The 20495-nt window shown below is 34.6% G+C and overlaps 3 protein-coding genes across 3 annotated transcripts; 1 reads left to right on the top strand and 2 right to left on the bottom strand.

Moving 5' to 3' along the window:
- The first annotated feature begins 506 nt into the window (after positions 1-506).
- On the top strand, positions 507-9246 carry LOC108214821 (glucose-6-phosphate isomerase 1, chloroplastic). The gene is made up of 14 exons (XM_017387030.2): positions 507-1250; positions 2033-2155; positions 2505-2603; positions 2684-2767; positions 3033-3176; positions 3407-3472; positions 5464-5532; positions 5621-5728; positions 7104-7156; positions 7484-7622; positions 7736-7892; positions 8093-8171; positions 8712-8778; positions 8868-9246. The coding sequence occupies exons 1-14, from the start codon at positions 732-734 to the stop codon at positions 9000-9002; spliced, it is 1842 nt and encodes a 613-aa protein (XP_017242519.1). The 5' UTR covers positions 507-731; the 3' UTR covers positions 9003-9246.
- Positions 9247-10449: 1203 nt separating this feature from the next.
- Positions 10450-13550, bottom strand: LOC108211137 (histidine biosynthesis bifunctional protein hisIE, chloroplastic). Its single transcript, XM_017382655.2, has 5 exons — positions 13172-13550; positions 11408-11653; positions 11215-11310; positions 10967-11118; positions 10450-10814 (listed from the first exon to the last, which is right to left on the bottom strand). Exons 1-5 carry the CDS (start codon positions 13319-13321, stop codon positions 10607-10609), a joined length of 852 nt encoding a protein of 283 aa, XP_017238144.1. The 5' UTR covers positions 13322-13550; the 3' UTR covers positions 10450-10606.
- A 4338-nt stretch (positions 13551-17888) lies between these two features.
- On the bottom strand, positions 17889-19223 carry LOC108210904 (AT-hook motif nuclear-localized protein 28). The gene has a single exon (XM_017382363.2). It carries the CDS (start codon positions 18994-18996, stop codon positions 18181-18183), a length of 816 nt encoding a protein of 271 aa, XP_017237852.1. The 5' UTR covers positions 18997-19223; the 3' UTR covers positions 17889-18180.
- Between the last annotated feature and the right edge of the window lie 1272 nt (positions 19224-20495).

The following is a 20495-nucleotide window of genomic DNA, read 5'->3' as shown; positions in this document are numbered from 1 at the left end:
GTGAATTGGCTGCTTAGAGGCAGAAGAGGTGGCGACTGCTAGAAGGTACAAGAGGCGGGGAGATCGGGTGAGGTTTGAATCTTGGTACTTGAGAGTTCATGGTTCAACACTTTAGACTTCCTTACAATTTTCTTTGCCACTGAAGATATCTAAGGCTAGTCCAAATGTTACGAACCTGCTGTCCATTAGTTGAGACTAGAATCTGGTGTCCGAAATATGATTAGAGTATATAGAAAAGAAAATATTAGTATTGATTATTTTTTTAATATATTTATAGAACATTTGTTCACGATATTATTAAATATATTTTAATAATATTTTGAAAATAGATCATTGGATGTTTTAATATTTTAAAATATTGTTCAAATTTTTGATACATCACTATTTTTTTCCAATTTTTTAAAATTTTTGAATATTTATTTAAGAAATGGTTAGGCTTGTTCTGAAAGTGACATTGTACAACCAGTGAGGCGTGGTGAATTTCGGAAAAACAAAAATCACCAGGCAGCCAGCCAACCCCTGAAAATGAAAAGAAAAAAGTCGTTAGCACACACAATCCCCCCGTGTATAAATTAAAAACAACGCAGCACCTGACAAATCGCAACTACATACACCACTACTACCTGCCAAAAACCTCCCCTCCTTTCACTTCCCCAATGCTCCTCCTCTGACCGAACCGCCTCGTTTTCATCTCCCTCCCTCTCTCCATCTCTCTCTCTCTCTCCCCCCCCATGGCGTCGTCAATCTCCGGTCTCTCCTCCTCACTCAACCCATTGAAATCATCTCATCCAACTCCCTCCCAGTTTCCTCTCACCAAACACTCCATCTCATTTCGCAGTCAAACTCACTCTTCCAAAGCTCAATCTGTTGCGCGTGAGGTTCCTGCCAGTTTATCCAAAGTCAACGTACTAAAATCCAGCGATTTAGGCTTGGAGAAAGATCCCAAAGCGCTGTGGAAGAGATATGTGGACTGGCTGTACCAGCACAAGGAGTTAGGGTTGTTTTTAGATGTGAGTCGAGTCGGTTTTACGGATGAATTTTTCGAAGAAATGGAACCGAGGTTTCAATCAGCGTTTAAAGCTATGGAGGAACTCGATAAAGGCGCTATTGCGAATCCTGATGAAGGCAGAATGGTAGGGCATTATTGGCTGAGGAATCCGAAGCTTGCGCCTAATTCATTTCTGAGATTGCAGATTGAGAATACGCTTGAAGCTGTTTGTAAGTTTGCGGAGGAAGTTGTCGGTGGGAAGGTTAGGGTCTTGATCAGATTATATGTATAATGTAGCTATTGTTGTAGTGATATATGTTATTATTTGGTTATGATTGTGTTATAAAATTAGGTAAAATTATGTGTTCTAAAAAAGTCAACTTGTTGTGGCGGTTTTAATTAGTTCTCGGTTTTAGACTACTTTGAATTGCTGTGACAACAATGGTGAGGTTAATTAAAACTGATGTATAAAGTTAATTTAGGATCCATTGCTTATAGACTCTAGTTTATATCAACATTGATAATATATCAATAATTGAAACTTTGTATTTACAATTTTTTTATGATTACATGATGATCTACTATTCTAATTGTGTTTCTAATAGTATATTATTAGTTTAGAATGTGTGTGTGTGTGTGTGTGTGTGTGTGTGTGTGTTTGTATATGCTTATGTCTGCATTTTGGTATGATTAATGTAGTACATTGTGCTCGAGTTGTATCTGGATGGACACCTTTGTGGGCATCTTGTTGCCTAGGTAGTCTTTGGGTAACACTACTCCCCCAGTTACTGTGAAACGTTGTGCTAAGATAGTCTTATTGCTTATTGCAAATCAAACAAGAGCTTGACTAGTATGCCATATCTCTTCTTCATTAAGTTGTTGCAAATTTTTTCCCATGTTATGTATAAATAAGAGAGTCTATTGGATTTGGAGGACTCCTAATTTTTATTGGCTCACTTATGCATAACATGTACTTATTGCATTTTATGTGCATCTTGAAGTTGATGTGAATTGCATATAAGTTTGTGATATCTGATGTTGTAGATCAAGCCCCCAACTGGTCCTGAGGGGCGGTTTACACAAATACTTTCTGTTGGCATTGGAGGTTCGGCTCTGGGACCACAATTTGTTGCTGAGGCCCTGGCTCCTGATAATCCTCCTCTCAAGGTAAGATGAATGGTAAATAATCAGCTTATTTTATACATACCTTTGTTGTAAAAAAAGATGTTTAAAGATTAAAGAAGTATCTTACAGAGAAAAACTCAAAAACCTGTAATAGAACATAAAGCATCAGATAACTGAAGCGTGTCCACTCTGCAGAAATGTGGCTTTGCTAAATGTAGCCCCCCCTCCCCCCCAAAAAAAACAAAAAAACCAATACTGTAATAGCATCAATAAATTAAGGCCTGCTTCCATCACTGATCAACTGTTCTCTTACGTCTTACCTCCCCCTAAAGCCCTCTCAAGCACTGACAGATAACATCGTGCACTGATTGTTCATTGATGCTGTTGGCAGATAAGGTTCATCGACAATACTGATCCAGCTGGCATAGATCATCAAATTGCACAACTTGGATCTGAGCTTGCATCAACACTTGTAATAGTGGTTTCCAAGGTATGAACATAAAGTAATAGTTGTAGCTTTCAAAGCACACCGCTGAAACATTATTTCACATACTTGTCAACTTTGTGTAGAGTGGTGGTACTCCAGAAACTAGAAATGGTTTATTAGAAGTTCAGAAGGCATTTCGTGAAGCTGGCCTGGATTTTTCAAAACAGGTTTTTATCTGAGGTTCTTGTTTCTGCTTGAATTTTCGTCCTTCTTTTCTCGATTTAGGTGTAGGTTTGTTATTTGGAATAGTGTTAGGAAGTTTAAAGATCTGTTGTATGGGTAAGTTATTTATGTGAATTCCAAACCGCACTCCAATATATAAATTATATGTTTTGTAGTCATGACTTCACCCAAATCAGTCTGCTTCGCTTTCATGTGTCCCAGTTTTGAAATTTTGATGCCATTCTTTTATTTGTATGAATTGTTTTGTAGGGTGTAGCTATCACACAAGAGAACTCATTACTAGACAATACTGCAAGAATTGAGGGTTGGTTGGCAAGATTTCCCATGTTTGATTGGGTGGGTGGTAGAACTTCAGAAATGTCTGCTGTCGGTTTACTTGCAGCGGCACTTCAGGTAATTTTCATAGATAATATGATTTTCTTAATACTAATGGTCAAATGGCAAAAGTGCAAGCACTCAAGCACACATTCCCTAATTAGTGCTTAAATCCTCAACCTCTTGTTACCAAGAGAAGAGGGGTATCTACTAAGCTACTAGTGATTATTTGAAATTCTTCGTAAGCTGAGTTCCAAGATTTTTGTGAGCACATATCATTGTCTATTTTATTCCAATTATATCTTCAGGGAATTGACATAAAAGAAATGCTTGCTGGTGCAGCACTGATGGATGATGCAAATAGGACTACTGTGGTAATACTCCCATCCTAATGCTCGATCCTTAACATGTATAGACTTACCTTTGTAAGCTCTTTGTGATTGGCAAGTTGGATACTACATTTACTTCTGCGTCAGGTGAAAGTAAAGTGCAATATCCAGTGGTTCATAAAAAAGTTTCACTCAACTAAAATGCTTCATTAGACATGCCTCCTTAACTGAACTGATAGTTTATTAAGGAATTTTAATCCCAGGTTTGTTTAACTTATAGTTATTAAGGAATATTAATCCCAGTTTTTAATAGACTAGTTTAGTTCCAGGTGAAGGCATGAGGCATAACCGCATGCATGTTTCGAGCCTGGTGTTGTCTAAGGTGCGGTGGCTTCATTGCTGGGCTCTTGGCCTCTGTCGTGAAGTGAGGGATTTGTTTAAAGGATCTGTATCATTATCACCCTCACCCAACTAATAAAATTAGAAAAGAAAAAAAAGAACTCTACGGTATAAAGTATAGATCGAGCAACCATTATTATACTAGACCACTGACATTTTTAACAACCTCGCAGAAGCAGATCGAGAATATAGGAAGTGAAGAGAATAAAATATGAGATCCATTCCTTTGTAATAGAATTGTCTTCATTTTGCAGCAACCACTGCTAGCTAGCTTTTTTCCCCAAATCTTGCTCTTCTTTATCCTCTCTTCAGAAAGTCCTTGTCATAAACCATTCCCATGTATATCCTATCCTACTGCAACTTTAAGATGTAGTCCTTCTGGGTCCTTTAAGTTCAAATGAGATATGACGTCAAGGACTCAAAGCCAATTGGCTAAGTAAAGCATTTGGCAAACCTATCTTTAGCAATATAATCACGAAAGTTGATTCGTGTCACGCCAACTTAAAAAAGAGATATCTGAAATGCCTAAAACTGAGTTGATCCCATACCTTTTGCCATAGACCCCCATACCTTTTGCCATATCTTCAAGTCAGCAATCAAATGTTCCTCTGAATTTTTTAGAGTCCCAAGGGACGAGGGTGTCCAGACAAAGTAGTACTGCATGTTTGCATTTCTGATATTTTTCTAGAATTTCTGCTTATTTTTTTATGAAGTCAAGGTGTGTGGCTCAACTTGTGCCATGGCCTGAGGACCGGGGACATGTGCACATATGTTTGTCAATAACAATATGACAGTTTAGCTCTTCCCGTGTAGAGGTACAATAATCCTTTACCTAGGCTGAAAATTTTGTAACTTGGTGGTTAATATGGTGAAAGTTGAATTTATATTGTAAAGAGAACAGTTTATTCTTTTCTTTTCCCTTTAAATTTATGTAATATATTTATTTAACATGTAAAGTAACAATTAGCCTAGATTTGTTACAGTGAAAAAAGTAAGATCTAGACGGAAAGGTAATAACTATAATAATATACAATCATGGGGAAATTTAGGAAAAGTAATTTAGCAAGGAAGTTCGGGTGAAAAAGAGTCGCGTTAGAGAGAGAACTGTATCACATTTAAATCATAGTCCTTCGTAGTTCGTAAGACATACGTGGATCAAACAAATAATAAAGGAGTAAATGGTCATTCGATCACAATGTATGGACATATAGTCCTGGAATCAGATGCAGCTTTTAAGGATGTTCAATTGCACACAAATGATATCACTGAAAGCTTTGCATCCTCTAGTACTTTGTTATCTGTAAATTCTATTTGAGGTCAGTCCTTTTTTTTTTATCATTAAATGTTTCTGAGCTATGTGTCAAAGTTTAGTTTATGGGCACTCGTGTGTTTTTGGTCTATTTAACTATAAACAAATAATTTACGGAGAGTTTAACTTTTGTAGTACTTGGTGAAATCAGTGAATTCCATATGTTGCTTAAGAATTTAGTTCATTAATAATCCTTTTACTGTCAGTCCGTCAGTGAATAAAGACGCTTATGCTAAATGTAGACATCTTAATTTGATATTGAAGGTAATGCTACAAAGTGGGTGCTTTATATGCATATTTATGTTATTCCCGGCTTTCTTATGTTCAGGTTAAAAACAACCCTGCTGCATTGCTGGCTTTGTGCTGGTATTGGGCTTCTGATGGAGTTGGATCAAAGGTAACTACATTTAGACAGTACCAGCTTGTTGTATCCTGTTTCATGAGGATTTCTATATATTCATAATCCTTTATTCTGGCCATCACAGGACATGGTTGTCCTTCCTTACAAGGACAGTCTATTGCTGTTTAGTAGGTATTTGCAACAACTGGTGATGGAATCACTTGGGAAGGAATTTGATCTAGATGGCAACCGGGTATGTATAAACAGACGATTTTAGTCAAACATTATATTTGCACCTGTGTAAAAAACCCATATGCTTTATTTCACATCATTTTGACTTTCCAGTCATTTCCTTTTGTGACTGTTTAAGAGTCGCAACATTTGACTTAAAAAATAGCAACACAGTTTCTGATTTCATGTGCGATAACTGTCACTTCCTTGATACACTATTCCATCTTCTCGTGTTTATATGCATGTGATTTGTTTTCCCATAAGTTCAGTATTTGATAAACTACCACATGCATAAAGCATTATTATAGATTACTAAACCATTTCACGTCCTCGTATCCTACTTTTTTCTGACTCTGGACATCTGAAGATAAATAGGTGATGATGGATATACCTGCTAATGGATATACTCCTTTTGTCCATAAGTATACTGATCACCCTGTTTATTTGCTAGGTTCCACAGTGATAATATGTCTTGTTATTTTTTCGACTTTGCTCTTTGTCCTTTTATCGTTGCTCGTGGTTTTGAATTTTAAGTTTGCTTCATATCCGAGGGATCTTAAAAATATACATGCTTTCATATTAATATCGAGCATAACCAATGACATGGCTGGCTGCCTGGCTGGTGCTGCCTAGAATAATAAAACCACTCTGTATTGATCTAGATTCTTGTGTGTAAGTTTAGCAGTCTAGTGAGGTTACTAGATCCATAAAAACTGAATCTTAAGGTGTTGGGTAAAACCACTATATGAATCTTATGGTCTCCTCCTGAAAGTTCATAAATGGGTGAGAAGAGTGGATGGCCAAATATGCCCACCAAGGGACACTAGGAGCAACAAACAAAGGTGTCCATATCAAACTGTGAATAGAATTATGGTGGAAGGTTTGAATGCAAGATCTCCAAGGCCCAAGCTCTCATACCAATACCATTCTAGATGACTAACTCTCACTAGACACTAAGGTGTGTGGGAAAGCCACAAATGGATCTTATACATTTAGCATACTCTATATCTGAATCCTACAGGGATATCAACCCAACTTTCCAAATGGCCATTTTTGATTTGGGGAAAAGTTTAGTACCAGTAGTTGAGATATTAACCCTGTTAACAGAGTCGGAATGTTATTTCTTATATTAGTGTTTAATTGAGGGACTCACTTGATTGGAACTGGGAAACTCATTGCCATTATCCGAATAACTCATTCCCAACTTTCAATGGGGGATTCCAAATCATTCCGGTTTTCCCATTTCCCTTCCCATCAACATTTGAAACTCCCCCTTAGTTTGACTCGCAATCTTTGAATCGGATAGTTTATATCATTGTAATGTTTTACTCATATTTCGTGCCAATTATCCATTAATAACAATAATCTGTCTTCATGGATGGCATGTCACTTGACAGGTGAATCAAGGGCTTACTGTTTATGGAAATAAAGGAAGCACAGATCAGCATGCGTAAGTGTTTGCTTTAGTTTTCTAATAATGTCTCACAGTTCATGTCTTCTATAGATCTTTGGTTAATGGTTGTCACAGACAACTGCATATGTTTAATGAACTTTAGAAATAGTAATACATGTGCTAAGAAAGGTCAAGAGTTCAATACTGACTAATAAATATGTTTTAACAAATAATTTTAAAAATTACAACTATAATACATAATACATGTAAAAAAATTATATATTATTGTGAAAAATATGTTCATTGCCCGTGTTATATCAGCCTGTACCTGTAAAATACACTCTGCAATTTGTTGTTCTAATCGGATATGATTCATTTTTACAGCTACATTCAACAGCTAAGAGATGGAGTGCACAACTTCTTTGTGACTTTTATAGAAGTGCTACGTGACAGGCCCCCTGGTCATGATTGGGAACTTGAACCAGGGGTCACCTGTGGGGACTACCTGTTTGGAATGCTACAGGTGGATTTTATTGGGTGGAGGACATTTACACATCTAAATATTTCTATTTACACCCAGCAAGTCTTATCTGCTTTCCGTATAAAGAAATTATAGTAATGATATGTGTATTGCAGGGAACAAGGTCAGCTCTCTATGCCAATGGCCGAGAATCTATTACAGTAACTGTGCAGGAAGTGACACCCAGATCAGTTGGGGCTCTAGTAGCATTGTATGAGCGAGCAGTTGGAATTTATGCATCACTGGTTAATGTTAATGCATATCATCAACCAGGTAAATAAATCATCCAGATCACCTTTTCATCTGGTCTTGAGACCTTAATTTTGGTTGTCCCAGAAATACACTGACACGGTTTCCTCAGAATTCTGAATGACAAAAGTTGCATAAAAAATAATTAGAAAGTACTGTATAGTTTGTGTTGGTTGCTTCCCCTTTGTGTTTATTGGTTCAGTAATTTCTATCCTCTATATCAGGTGTGGAAGCTGGGAAAAAAGCAGCAGGAGAGGTATTAGCTCTTCAGAAGAGGGTTCTTCAAGTACTAAACGAGGCCAGGTTAGCTTGCCATTTTACCTTGTATGCATTTTTCCAAGTGGCAAGGGTCTCTATGCTTTGACTTATAATGTCATTGATTTCTCTTAATAGTAAGCTCTAAAAATAAATTTCCTTTGCTTCTTTGATTAATGATTCACAGATGATAATTTCCCCTTTGTTTTCTATATGCCTGTATTGATCAGAAAATTGTTCTATTTTACCGTATAATGGAATTAGTCTTGGTCTTTCCTGAAGTTCTGTAATTTTGTATATGACGGCTTTTATTTGAATGATATATAGGAGGATGGCTATGATATACTCTGCCTGTTCGCCATTATGTTGTTTTTTTAGTCGGTCGAGGTCTATTAATTGAAAGTGGACGAATTTGGCTATTTGAATTAAAACATGGACATTCAAAACTGTCTCTAGTTTTGTCTCATATTTTATTTGACCAATAATAATATTGCCGTACCTTGTAAGTGTTAAGCTAGAGTATATATTCAAGTACTATCTCGCACTATTGCCTAATAACCGGCTCCCAAATAATCTTTTTTGTTTCAGCTGTAAAGAGCCTGTTGAACCATTAACACTGGAGGAAGTAGCAGACCGTTGCCATTGTTCTGATGATGTATGCTTTGTATATATCTTCCTGACTAGCATATAAGTTAAGTTAGTGATTGTTTGTCTAACCATGGCATTCCAATTTCGTGATGGCAGATTGAAATGATTCACAAGATTATAGCGCACATGTCTGCCAATGACAGAGTACTTATTGCCGAAGGTAGTTGTGGTTCACCTCGGAGCATAAAAGTGTTTCTTGGAGAGTGTAACGTGGATGATTTGTATACCTAAGTTGCTTGTAGACAGAGTCAACATCCTTGAGTTTTCAAATTTAAACCAGCACTCGTTTGAGTCCTTAGAGAGCTAATTGTATGCATTTTGTTCCCTCAAGAGTGATTTACCAAAACTTCTGCAAAATAAAATCTTTAACATTTTGTGCCTATAAGTTTTTGTTTAAATTTTCCCTAAACAGGGATAGTATATCATGTGTGTATCGAAATCTCAGGTATAATTGATAAAAACACTCTTGATCTTATTGCTATCCTGTCTTTATCACTGTTATATCTACATCTGGATTGAAATGTTAACTACTAAAGTGTATAACTGCACAGTCATGAAAGTGCAACTGGTTATTTCATTAAGATAATAATGGTATATCGGAGATCCTGGGGGCTATTTATATTATGCTTAAAGTCTTCATCATATTCTCAATTCACTGGATAACTTATTAATAACAAAGATAAGGTATAAAATAATTTGATGAATCTAAGTGAGAGTTAGAAGGAAATTCAAATAACAAATTCTTTTACGGAGAATTTTAACAATTTGATCACTCGGAAAAAGGTTTGAAAGACAGACTCCACTGACCACTCTAAGCCCATGTCTGGTGATGATAATAGCATTGCAAACGGAGAGTATGTGTTGTTTTCGGAAACCAGTATTCTAATTTGTGTGACTCATGCACAAATAAGAGATGATTTCCTGTTATCTATAGGATAATATGGAATTGGAGTAAACTAATATGATATATATTTATTGTGGGGGAAATTTCAATGAAAAGTGCATGAAATTCCAATGAAAGTACAAATATATGAGGCTAATATGGAATTGGAGTAAACTAACGAGTTAATACGATATATATTCATTCTAAATGATTTAATTTATTTGGAATATTTACCTAAAAATGTTATCACATTTATGTTCGTGCTGAATTGAATATATAGAATGATTTAATTTATTTGGAATATTTACCTAAAAATGTTATCACATTTATGTTCGTGCTGAATTGAATATTTATGAAGTATAAGCGAAATCCCAACATCAATCCAGCCTTTTGGAAAAGCTGAAGAACTGGGTTTATTCTTGTTTCAATTTTTACAATAGACAAAAGAGAGTTATGATACATTTGTATGTTTAATTAATTAACTATCACATGTCAACAACTATTTAACTGAAAGATTAATACTCCCTCCATTCCAAAATAATAGTCGCTTTGACTTTGTGCACGTATTTTAAGGTGTAAAAAAAACATACTTCTACACATTATTTTTGAAATTTTCTTTTTTTGAATAAAAGTTTAACATCTCTATTTTTATTCAGAAAAAGAAAATTTCAAAAAATAACATGTAGAGATATGTTTTTTTTCACCTAAAAATACGTGCACAAAGTCAAAGCGACTATTATTTTGGAATGGAGGGAGTACTTCATTAAATTTCGTGAACGAAAATACTCCACAACCTTCAACATAGAATGTCAAAATCTTATATAATTAAGCACTTTAATTACCCAATTTATTTATTTAGTATCATCGCTGAATTGCTTTGAGCAAATCGCTATTTCTGTACACAACACAATTTAATATACAAATTTCTATTAGGAATTTCATCAAAAACTATTCAATGTTCATCTTTTTTACGACTATTCTTTTCCTCGATACCTGATCTTGAAAATCTCTGCCTCAGAACTGTCAATACCTCTTCCATTGTCACTCCTCTGACAGACAGCAAAACCATTGCATGATACAGTACATCTGCCATCTCCGAAGCAGTCCGTGGTACTTCCTCGCTGTCTTCCAGGGTCCTACATAGCTCATCAGCCTCCTCACTGCAACAAAAATGTCCAAAAATAAAATGACAATTGTGACATACAGTCCTCAGATGACGAAGCATAAGATAGTAACATACAACAAAATAAATACTAGACTGAATAATAAAAATGTTTATATTTAGTAGTAAAACTTAGCAAATAAAATATACCGGATCTTTGAACAAAGCAACTTGTTGTCGAGCAATAATCGCCTTGTCCACGAAGGCTTTGCAATTGATGATCCTGCTATTTCTGTTTTTCGTTGGACAATCGTTGCCTCTAGGGACTGCAATGTTGTCATTGCCAGCTTATTTTCTGCGGCCTAAACAGAAAATTTCCAAACAATGGTAAATTCAGTTAATATATAAAAGAGCCTATATTCATAGAGTAAAGAACATTAAAGACTGAGTACACACACCTGTGAACCATCTAGGGAATCAAAAACAGATGTATAATAGCAGGTTTCTGACCCAGTGTGGCATGAGGGGCCATCCGGCACTCCAAGGTACAGTATCTGTGAAAGAGTGATATGATTTATCAGAATTCAGATAGGTAATCATACACAAATGAAAACATATGATACAGTATGATTTAAATTTGTCAAAGCTTACAGAGTCTCTATCACAGTCAAGGAAGATATCACATATATTAATGTAATTCATGGAGGTCTCCCCTTTTGTCCATAACTTTGACCTTGATCTACTGTAAAATGTTGCTTTTTTGGAGGAAATGGTGGATGCAAGTGCATCCCTGTTGGCAAAACCTTGCATTAAGACTGCTCCTGTGTCAACATGTTGAGCTATAGCCACGGCCAATCCTTTCTCATCCCATTTCACACTATCTAGCAGTATATCAAGCTGTCAACTACTTCGTTAGATACTTATCAGCTATTGAACAAAGATCAACTTTAAATATAGAATTAAAAATTTGGAGATGGTAAGGGAGATGAAATGACAATTAGTTTCAAGATGCTCAGGTTTACTTCACTTATTTTTTTGTTGAATGTGCGGCACAGGGGACAAAGTCATAACAAATAATCAAAATAGCTGGAGCCACCCAAAAAGTATTGTTCAAACTCATATAAAAAATAAGAACTACAATTGCATCTGCTATATCCATTTTACTTGACACATGTTGATTCTGAATATAGAAATTTTACACATCCACAATTCATAATCACAATCTTAGACAAATGTCATGAATTCTTTTAGTTCTACAATTGTATTTAAATAAATTTAAATAATAATATGATTACAAAAAACAACTTAACTTCCTTCGATGGCTTAGCTCAAAGAGAAGCAAATACCTACATTTTTACATATCAAATATCATCCAAATAACACTTACAAATTTAGTGTCCAGATGTAGCTCAAATAATCATTTTACTAAGATTATTGGGCAACAATGGACACCAGTTTTTCCATCCCAAAACATTCAACGGTCCTCACAATCATGACTGTGGAAAGACATCTGCCAATGTCTGGTTAAATATGCAAGAATATAAGACACTTGACTCTAGCAATAAAACAAAAGAGTTTCATAGTGAGACTATAATATTAACAGAACTATCACTACATTTCATGAATTTCTTAACACTACTAAGCTAAGCCAAAGTCTAATAACACCATCGTGATTGATTTGGACCATATGTAACTAATTAAAGAGAAATTATGAAATTCATAGAAATGCATTCAAATATAGTGTCCAGATGTAGCTCAAATAATCATTTATTAAGTTTATTGAGCAACGATGGACACCACATATTTCTCTCCCAAAACATTCATCGGTCCCCACAACTATGACTGTGACACCTGCCAATGTCTGGTTTAACGTATAAAACATAACATTAGAGCGCCAATGTCTGGTTTAACGTATAAAACATAACATTAGAGCCATTTAATTACTTTAAACACCTGAAATCATCCCTTACACAACAAACATAAACAAAAAAAACAATTCTTATACTTCATACTTCTCCAATACATCAACAGGAAAACTGTCAGCTGTTCCATAACGTACTATTAAAATATAAGGTCCAGATAGAGCTCAGTATATAACTAGTAAAACTACCGAGCAACGATGAACCCAATCAAGAGTTTATACAAATGACAGTTGGAAACCCACCAATCAAATTTTCATCTCGTGATATTAATGTCCCAAACATGTAACAGCACCTACCACAACATCAATCATAGGCACTTGACTAATGTTTGGAAATAAATCATTATTCTTCACACAACTACATTACATTTAAACTTCCGAAATCATGTAAAATTAGCATCAGTAAACAAACTACCATCAATTACACACAGACCTCTACATCAGCTATACAGAAATTTAGCTACATATATAATGTATGTGTTTTGATGTTGTACCTTTGATTGAGAAGAGATGGGCTGGTGAAATTTGTCGACTGTAGCAGAAACAAAGAATCTTCTTGGAAATATTCCTCGTCTTCCATTGCTAAAGATGAGAGCTTTGGGTGAATAGTTGAGTGATTGAAAGAAATTAAAATGAGTGGCCATTCTGCCACACAATTCTAATTTAAAGCTAAATTTACCGAAACAAATGGATTTTAAGCCTTGGAATTAGCTTATATATTTTTTGTAGATGAAATGAGGATTAGTAAATGAAAAATGAGGGAGAAATTGAGGGATAAGAAAGAACCCTAATTTTAGTTTGCAGACTCATCGGGAGTAAGTAGGAGCGATGAAGATGGGATTAGGGTTTTGAGGTTGTTGGGCCAATGGAGATAAATTGGGCTCTTTCGAACATCGGGCTAATATATCCAACGGGGCCTTTATGCACTGTCCAAGTCGAATAATAAATTTTTATTATAATACCCGGTTTACTAAAAGTAAAAACAAATTTTAATGTTTTCAAAAAATAATTTAATGTTTTCGGTTGGGATGAATTAATTTCAAATGAATAGAATGAAATTCGGATTAGTTAATAGACAACTGTTTATTAATTATATTTCTTGTTTTATTCTATTTCCCACTGTGAAATCACGTCACAATTTGATAAAGCTACTTTTTATTCTATAAATATATATTTATTTCAAAGCTCAGTCAAATAATTTTTTTCAAGAAATTATTCTATATTTATCTTCAAAATCTGAAATATTAAGAAGAGAATTTATCAAAGAATTGCCGTTTTGGTCGATAGCTCTATTAGGGCATGATGAAATGGGTACGAGTAATTCAACGAGTATGCATGAAGCGGGTACTTGTGCTTGTATATACATTTTCTTCAAAATATCGTTTAGCTGTCTTTGTATGAGAATAGGCGATTGCAATTTACTGTTTGTTCGACTCGATCATTGGTGTAGATTTCGTATGATTTTTTATTATTAGATTAACACCTTTGTTTAAAAAAAAAAAAGAAAATTTATCAAGAGTATAATATATTCTAAGAATACATATTATAGAGAGAGACTAAAGTAAGAAATGCATGTATGGAGGCAAAGATGATGATGGGCTGTATCATCACAAATCGCAATACGCAACCGTGACAAAAAGGGGTCAACGAAAGGGGCTAAATAAGCTGCTCACTTGTTCAGTTTTCTTCTTTTGCCGCCGGGTGTTCCATTATCCTTTTCGGCCCACCGTGTTTATAGCAGCCAGCAGCTTTGTTTTTGAACAAAAATTGTAGCCCAACACTCGACAAAGATGCTCCAACAACTTAAAGAAAGCAAAATGATTATTGATTGGTTGCGGCTAATGCTCTAAAAAACCTTATTAATTTTCGATTATTTTTTTCTTTTTACTGATTTATTAATTATACATTTATACTTTGATTTGAATAATAAATTTTTTTGTTAAAATAATATTGATAAAATCGTGAATATTTCTTTATACTTTGTTCTTTACGTTGTTTTTTGACATGCATTTTGAGATTTCTATAAAATATAGTTTAAAAATAATTTTTCTTAAAGAAAATTCTTTAAATAAAAGTTTGACATCTAAATTTATTCAAATAAAAAAATAAGAAGATATTATAAAACTATATTTTATAAAAAAATGTCAAAATGCTTGCAATGACGTAAATATTTATGCATCCGCCCACAAGTTTCTAGCCCGGTGGCGAAAATTAAAGTCGAGTCTTCTGGCTCTTTTGGATTTGGATAAAGAAAACATTTACATATGGGGTGTTTGGGAACCGGGCTTCTGGGCTTAAAAGCCCAGAAGCCCGCTTCTTTTTTTCCGCAGGGTGTTTGGCTACTGAGATGAAGTACTTAAAACAGGTAAAAGAAGTTAGATAAAAGAAGCTCTGTAACCTGGTTTTTTTTTACCATCAGCTTCTGCTTCTTTTAGTTCAGTTCCTACTATTGTCTAATTTTTGTTCCTGCAGCTATTACATCATGTTATCTTCCCACAAATATGGTTGAATATAAAGAATTTTTTATTTAAATTTTGTTTTGAAGTTTATAAAATACTCAAATATATTAATATCATATATTAATATTTATATAAATTTTTGAACACACTTGTAGATCTTTTCATTCATAACCGGAGTTTGGTTATAATAAGGTTAAATTTTTTCATTCATCCTAAATTATATTTTTAATATAATCTTAAGAAATAAATAAATGTTCACTTATAACAAAATGTGAGACAAAGCAAATCAAAAATAATTTTTTTATATAATATAAATATTAATCTAATCTAATATTTTCATCAACTTTTCTCAATTTATTTCGTAAATATCAAATAATTATATTACAAAACTATGAAACTGTACCAACTTATAAATTAAGTTATCCAAACACTTAAAAACTTATAAGTCGCTGTATCCAAACACTTATAATAGATTATAAGTCCAAACCAACTTCTCACTTTTAATCCACTTCTTTACTTTAATTTAAGCAATAAGTCACTTCTTTTAAGCTCAGCCAAACAGCCCCATAGTCATGGCTTTCTTGTTTGAGTTTTTCTGGCATAATTTGAAAAGCATTTATAGTAACCTAGACTCTACATCCTATAAAATGTACCATGCTCTCTGCTACATAATGAGAAAGATGAAAGAAGCAAAACGCAACCCTAGCCACAAATTCTCTGGCCCCATCACACTGGTATCAAAGAAGATGTAGTGTAAAAGGGAAAGCCTGGTGCATGAGCCAGTTTTGACCCAGAAGTTTCAGAACCACCTCGCTATAATCACAGATTTTGTGCTTTGAATGCTTATATGGTCACTATGCTGTGTTTGGCATCATTAATATTATCAACATCTACGTTCGCACTCTCAGCTGGCTTCGTCTCTTCAATGAGATCAGTCGATCCATTCATATCCCTATCTTCAACCTCACTCCCCAAACCCCCATACTCCTCTATCTTTTTTCAAACTCAATCACTATCACTTTTCTTATCTCGTTTTGCGTCCGATATGAGCAGGCGACGGGATTATTTTCGAAGGGCAAAAAATATATAGCTCGCCACTTCGCCCAATATTTCTGAACAAAAAGTTCCTTCGAAAAATATGAGTCCTATTAGCCAATTTTTTCTTTTCACGCTACTTCTTCAACCGCGTTAGGTTATGATTGTTGGCTAAATGGGACATATAAAACGGCTAAATAAGACATGTAAAACATTATGTAAAATTTGCAGAATATGTAAGACATTTTGCTTCAATAATATTGGTTATATTAGTTGGTTATAATTTAAAAACAATATGTTATTAATATTTTAGATTGTTAAAATAGAATATATCAGTTCAATATGGTAATAAATGATATGCAATTTTTCTACAGATGTCTTACAGACCTGCAGAGGTTCGACAAATTTAGAGGGGTGTATTGGATTAGGATTTTAAAACATTTTTTTGCATTCATGAAATTCGAGTGTATTCGATTGAGATTGTTTGAAATCCATTAAAATCTTGAGGTATTTAATTGGGATTTTAAATTATGCTACAAAATCCGGTGGTATTCAATTGAGATTTTAAATTATGCTTTAAAATCCGATGGTATTCAATTGGGATTGTTTGAAATCCATTAAAATCTAATGGTATTCAAATGCTGATGGATTTTTTTGCATTTCATAAAATGATGAATTTTGTGGTATTTTTCAGTGTATTTTAAGTTTTTTGAAATCCCACCAAAATCAAAATCAATGGGATTTTGAAGTATTGTGCTCAAATCCTATAAACTCTGTGACATTTTATCAAGAATCCGCATAAAATCAAAATCAAACACAATCCTTTAAAATCCATAAACTAAAACAATCAATTAAAATCTCAATCGAATACAGCTCGTTAGCCATCCAAAGGAGGTTGGCTAAATTTATAGACAACAGCTGACTATGATTGGAGTTGAGTTTTTCGAGCTCTTAGCTAATTTTTTTTATTTTAAGTATGCTAACTCACTTTTTAGCCAAAGACTTTCAATGGTTGGAGATGCTCTTATAAATAAAAATCAGCTTATTCGTACCGTACAAGTCAACTTTCGAATTATTTGAAAATGTTAATTTTTTTGATAATTTATTTTTATTTTTTGAATTTGATTATATAAAAATTATAGGACTGATTTAACATATAATTTATAACATGTTATTATTATATTATTAATTTTTTATACTCGAGAAGCTATAAATATCAAAAAAATATTTAAATATATAAATCGAAAAAAGGATTATATTTTTTGAAAATACGTATCAAATAACTAAAAAAGTAAAAAGAAAAATGAGATGATGATATTAATGACAGGGGACACATCCTACTTTGACAAAAAGTTTTGCGTGGACTTAAATCCGAATTTTAAGTTATCTATGATTTTAAATTAAAAAATATCTATTTGTGTAATATGTCAGAAATCGTCTTAAATTCAGAATTAAGTCAGAAACTGACTTAAAGTCAGAAGTTGGTCCGAGGCACTTCTTTTTATGACTAAATTTTTTGAATTTATTTGGACAAAAATTACTCCTAAATTATAAAATACTCATAAATCACTTTATTTTATTATTATATTTTTAATATCTCATAAGTCATTAATAAGTCAAAAATACATAAACAGACATTAATCTCATTAAGTCATGAACATAAACTCAGCCAAACGGCCTCAAAATTTCAGTCCCCGACCTAAAGATCTTTTAAAAATGTCCACTAAATATTAAAATTTAAATTCATCAAAATTATAAAACAAAAAATAAAAAATTCAAACCAAAAAATTGTAAACATGGACACATTGAGCATACAAATTACAAACTACAAAGTACAAACCATCAAGCATCAACTTCTCTAACCACAGAAACTAATCTTCTATAACTAAGTTTTTCCATCAACTTTGACTACCAAATTGCATATTTGCATCTCCCCGCTTCTCTCAACAGTACCAAACCCTACTCAATAACAATAATCACCATCATTAACATTATTCAAACTAATATTTTCACTGATAACTCGCCGGAGCTTGCCTCGGGGTCGGTGCCCATATCACATCCGTCGCCAACCCATGACAACTATATATCGCATGCCCGCTGTCTCCGCCTCCAGAACCCCCCGACGGCGACGCCACGTCAGCTCCCCCGCCATTATTTTCATTATTCTCCTGCCCATCTTCAAGCGGCAAACGATGATACGCCGGACTGTTGAACGACGCCGCAATCACATACACCGTCGAAGCAGCCACCAGTGGGGCCACGGCGGCCCCGCCAACAATCTGCCCTTGTGGGCCCGCCAGTGTAATAGTGAAGCTGTTTGCTAGGTTTGGCAAGATGGTCGCTGATATAGACAACATGTCCAAACGGCCGTGAAAAGTCACGGTGGCGCCGGGCGTAGTCGACGGCTGTTTCAGCGTGACGTTGCTGACCATACCCGACCCGCTTAGAATACAAAGACCCGAGTTCCGTCGTCTACAGAAGGTGGTGACCGTGTGGATAATATCCGACCCGGCGGGGATTTCGAGGACGTAAGGTGACATGATGGGTTCGGGTTCTCGGGTGATGATAATGGGCGACTTGGGTTTGTTTTTGGATCCGGGCGGGCGGCCACGTGGACGGCGAGTGACTTCTATCGAAGCGCCGTCGTTTTGGGAGGGCTCGTTTTTAGGGGAGTTGGAAGTGGGGGTGTTGGGGTCTTGAGGGAAGGTGGTGACGTGGTAGGGTGGGGGTATGGGGTGGAAATTTTGAGTTTGGTGGATTTTGGAGAACATTGAGGTGGTGGTGGTAGAGGGGTGTATTTCTTCTGGATATTCTTCTCCCTTCATGTTTTTTAAAATTGAATTTAATATGAATAAAGAGGGTTGGATATGGATATGGAAAGGGATGGGATATGATAAAATAAGAGAGGATGGGGAGGGGGTTGTGTGTGTATATGTGTGTGGTGTGTGTGTGAAACGAGAGAGATTTGGTTGGGTGGGGGAGAGAGATGAGAGGGGAGGTGGGTGAGCTTAGAATCAAAGCAAACTAGCATAGGGCGCCGCTAGTTCCGACTTGGCATTTTTGGAAAAAAAGAGATTTGTTTGGGAGAGGGACCACATGACAATCTATCTATGAAATTTATTGAAGGAATGGGATGGTTGATACTCTCTCCGATTCGCTTGATTTTTTTACACTTAATTTTAAGTGTTTTGACCGCATGCTAGAAATCATTATTTTTGAAATTTAAAAATACGTGTGAAAAAGTAAGCGACTTATATTTCAAAACAGAGGGAGTATGTTTCTATAACTATCATATTTTTATATTTATAGAATTTTAGTTAAAAAATTAATATAATGATAATTATTATTACAGTACTCTCTCCGCCCCTCAATACTTTATATTGAGTTTGGGCACGGAGGTTAAGAAATATGTATAAAGTAGTGGAAAAGAATATGAAAAGTGCGTGAAGTGGTGAGATCTATTGATTTTTAATATATAAAAAGAAGATAGTGGAGTAAAAGTAGTGTGAAAAAGTTGGAAAGTGGTGAAACTCATTAACTATTTTAAGAAAGTTTTGTAATGTAAAAAAATGAGTGGGATATTTAAAAAGAAACTGTAAAAAATGTAGAGATACACAGAGAGCAGTAAGATATGAAATTATATTTGAGAAATAATAATGACATCGAGTGTAATGTGAGAGAGAAGGTGAAACATATAGACACGCATTTCTTCCAGCATCTTTCCCGACCGAGTGGATTGACATTTGACACAGACATGTTTTCTTGATGGTTCTCTCTTTTGTGCTATGGGGGATGTCTTCATTTTCCTCCCACCCCATCCATTTGATTTGATAGCATGTACTTCTTATTTACAATTTTGTCACTGCCATTATTATCTCCAATATCGCTACTAATCATGATTTTTCAAACAAGTTTAGGCCAATCGGTACTATTGAGCAACAATTCTATAGGTTTGAATTTGAGTTCCAATTCTAGTTAAAGTTTGAATTAACTTCAAACATGTAGGCATGTTTTAGTTATACTAGTAACTCGTTACTAAGACTCTTATTCTCGAATTTTTTTTAAGGGAGAAAACAAGTGAATATAAATGAAAATAAGTGATCTTTCATTTTCATCCTGTTTTTAAAGTGAAACTATCCTATATTTGCACTTAGTTTCACTTGCTTTGGTCTCTTTAAAAGGCTCGGAAACTGATGTATTTAAAATCAACAAATTTCATCTAATTTGGGGACATAGAAAGTATTATTATTAAAATAGTTGTAATTATACAATTTTGTTAGATACAAAAATCATTTTAATTATAAGATAAAAATTCCTTGAAGTG

The sequence above is a fragment of the Daucus carota genome, chromosome 3 (assembly GCF_001625215.2).
Source record: "Daucus carota subsp. sativus chromosome 3, DH1 v3.0, whole genome shotgun sequence".
Classification (NCBI taxonomy): Eukaryota; Viridiplantae; Streptophyta; class Magnoliopsida; order Apiales; family Apiaceae; genus Daucus; species Daucus carota.
This window is presented reverse-complemented; position numbering and strand designations above follow the sequence as displayed.

Excerpts from the sequence above, each read along its gene's own strand:
- LOC108214821 (XM_017387030.2), top strand. The coding sequence starts at position 732 with ATGGCGTCGTCAATCTCCGGTCTCTCCTCCTCACTCAACCCATTGAAA. Across the intron at positions 2,156-2,504 it reads CTGATAATCCTCCTCTCAAG|ATAAGGTTCATCGACAATAC; the intron begins GTAAGATGAATG and ends TGCTGTTGGCAG. Across the intron at positions 7,893-8,092 it reads TAATGCATATCATCAACCAG|GTGTGGAAGCTGGGAAAAAA; the intron begins GTAAATAAATCA and ends CCTCTATATCAG.
- LOC108210904 (XM_017382363.2), bottom strand. The coding sequence starts at position 18,996 with ATGAAGGGAGAAGAATATCCAGAAGAAATACACCCCTCTACCACCACC.
- LOC108211137 (XM_017382655.2), bottom strand. The coding sequence starts at position 13,321 with ATGGCCACTCATTTTAATTTCTTTCAATCACTCAACTATTCACCCAAA. Across the intron at positions 11,654-13,171 it reads CCATCTCTTCTCAATCAAAG|CTTGATATACTGCTAGATAG; the intron begins GTACAACATCAA and ends AGTAGTTGACAG. Across the intron at positions 11,311-11,407 it reads TTGACTGTGATAGAGACTCT|ATACTGTACCTTGGAGTGCC; the intron begins GTAAGCTTTGAC and ends ACTCTTTCACAG.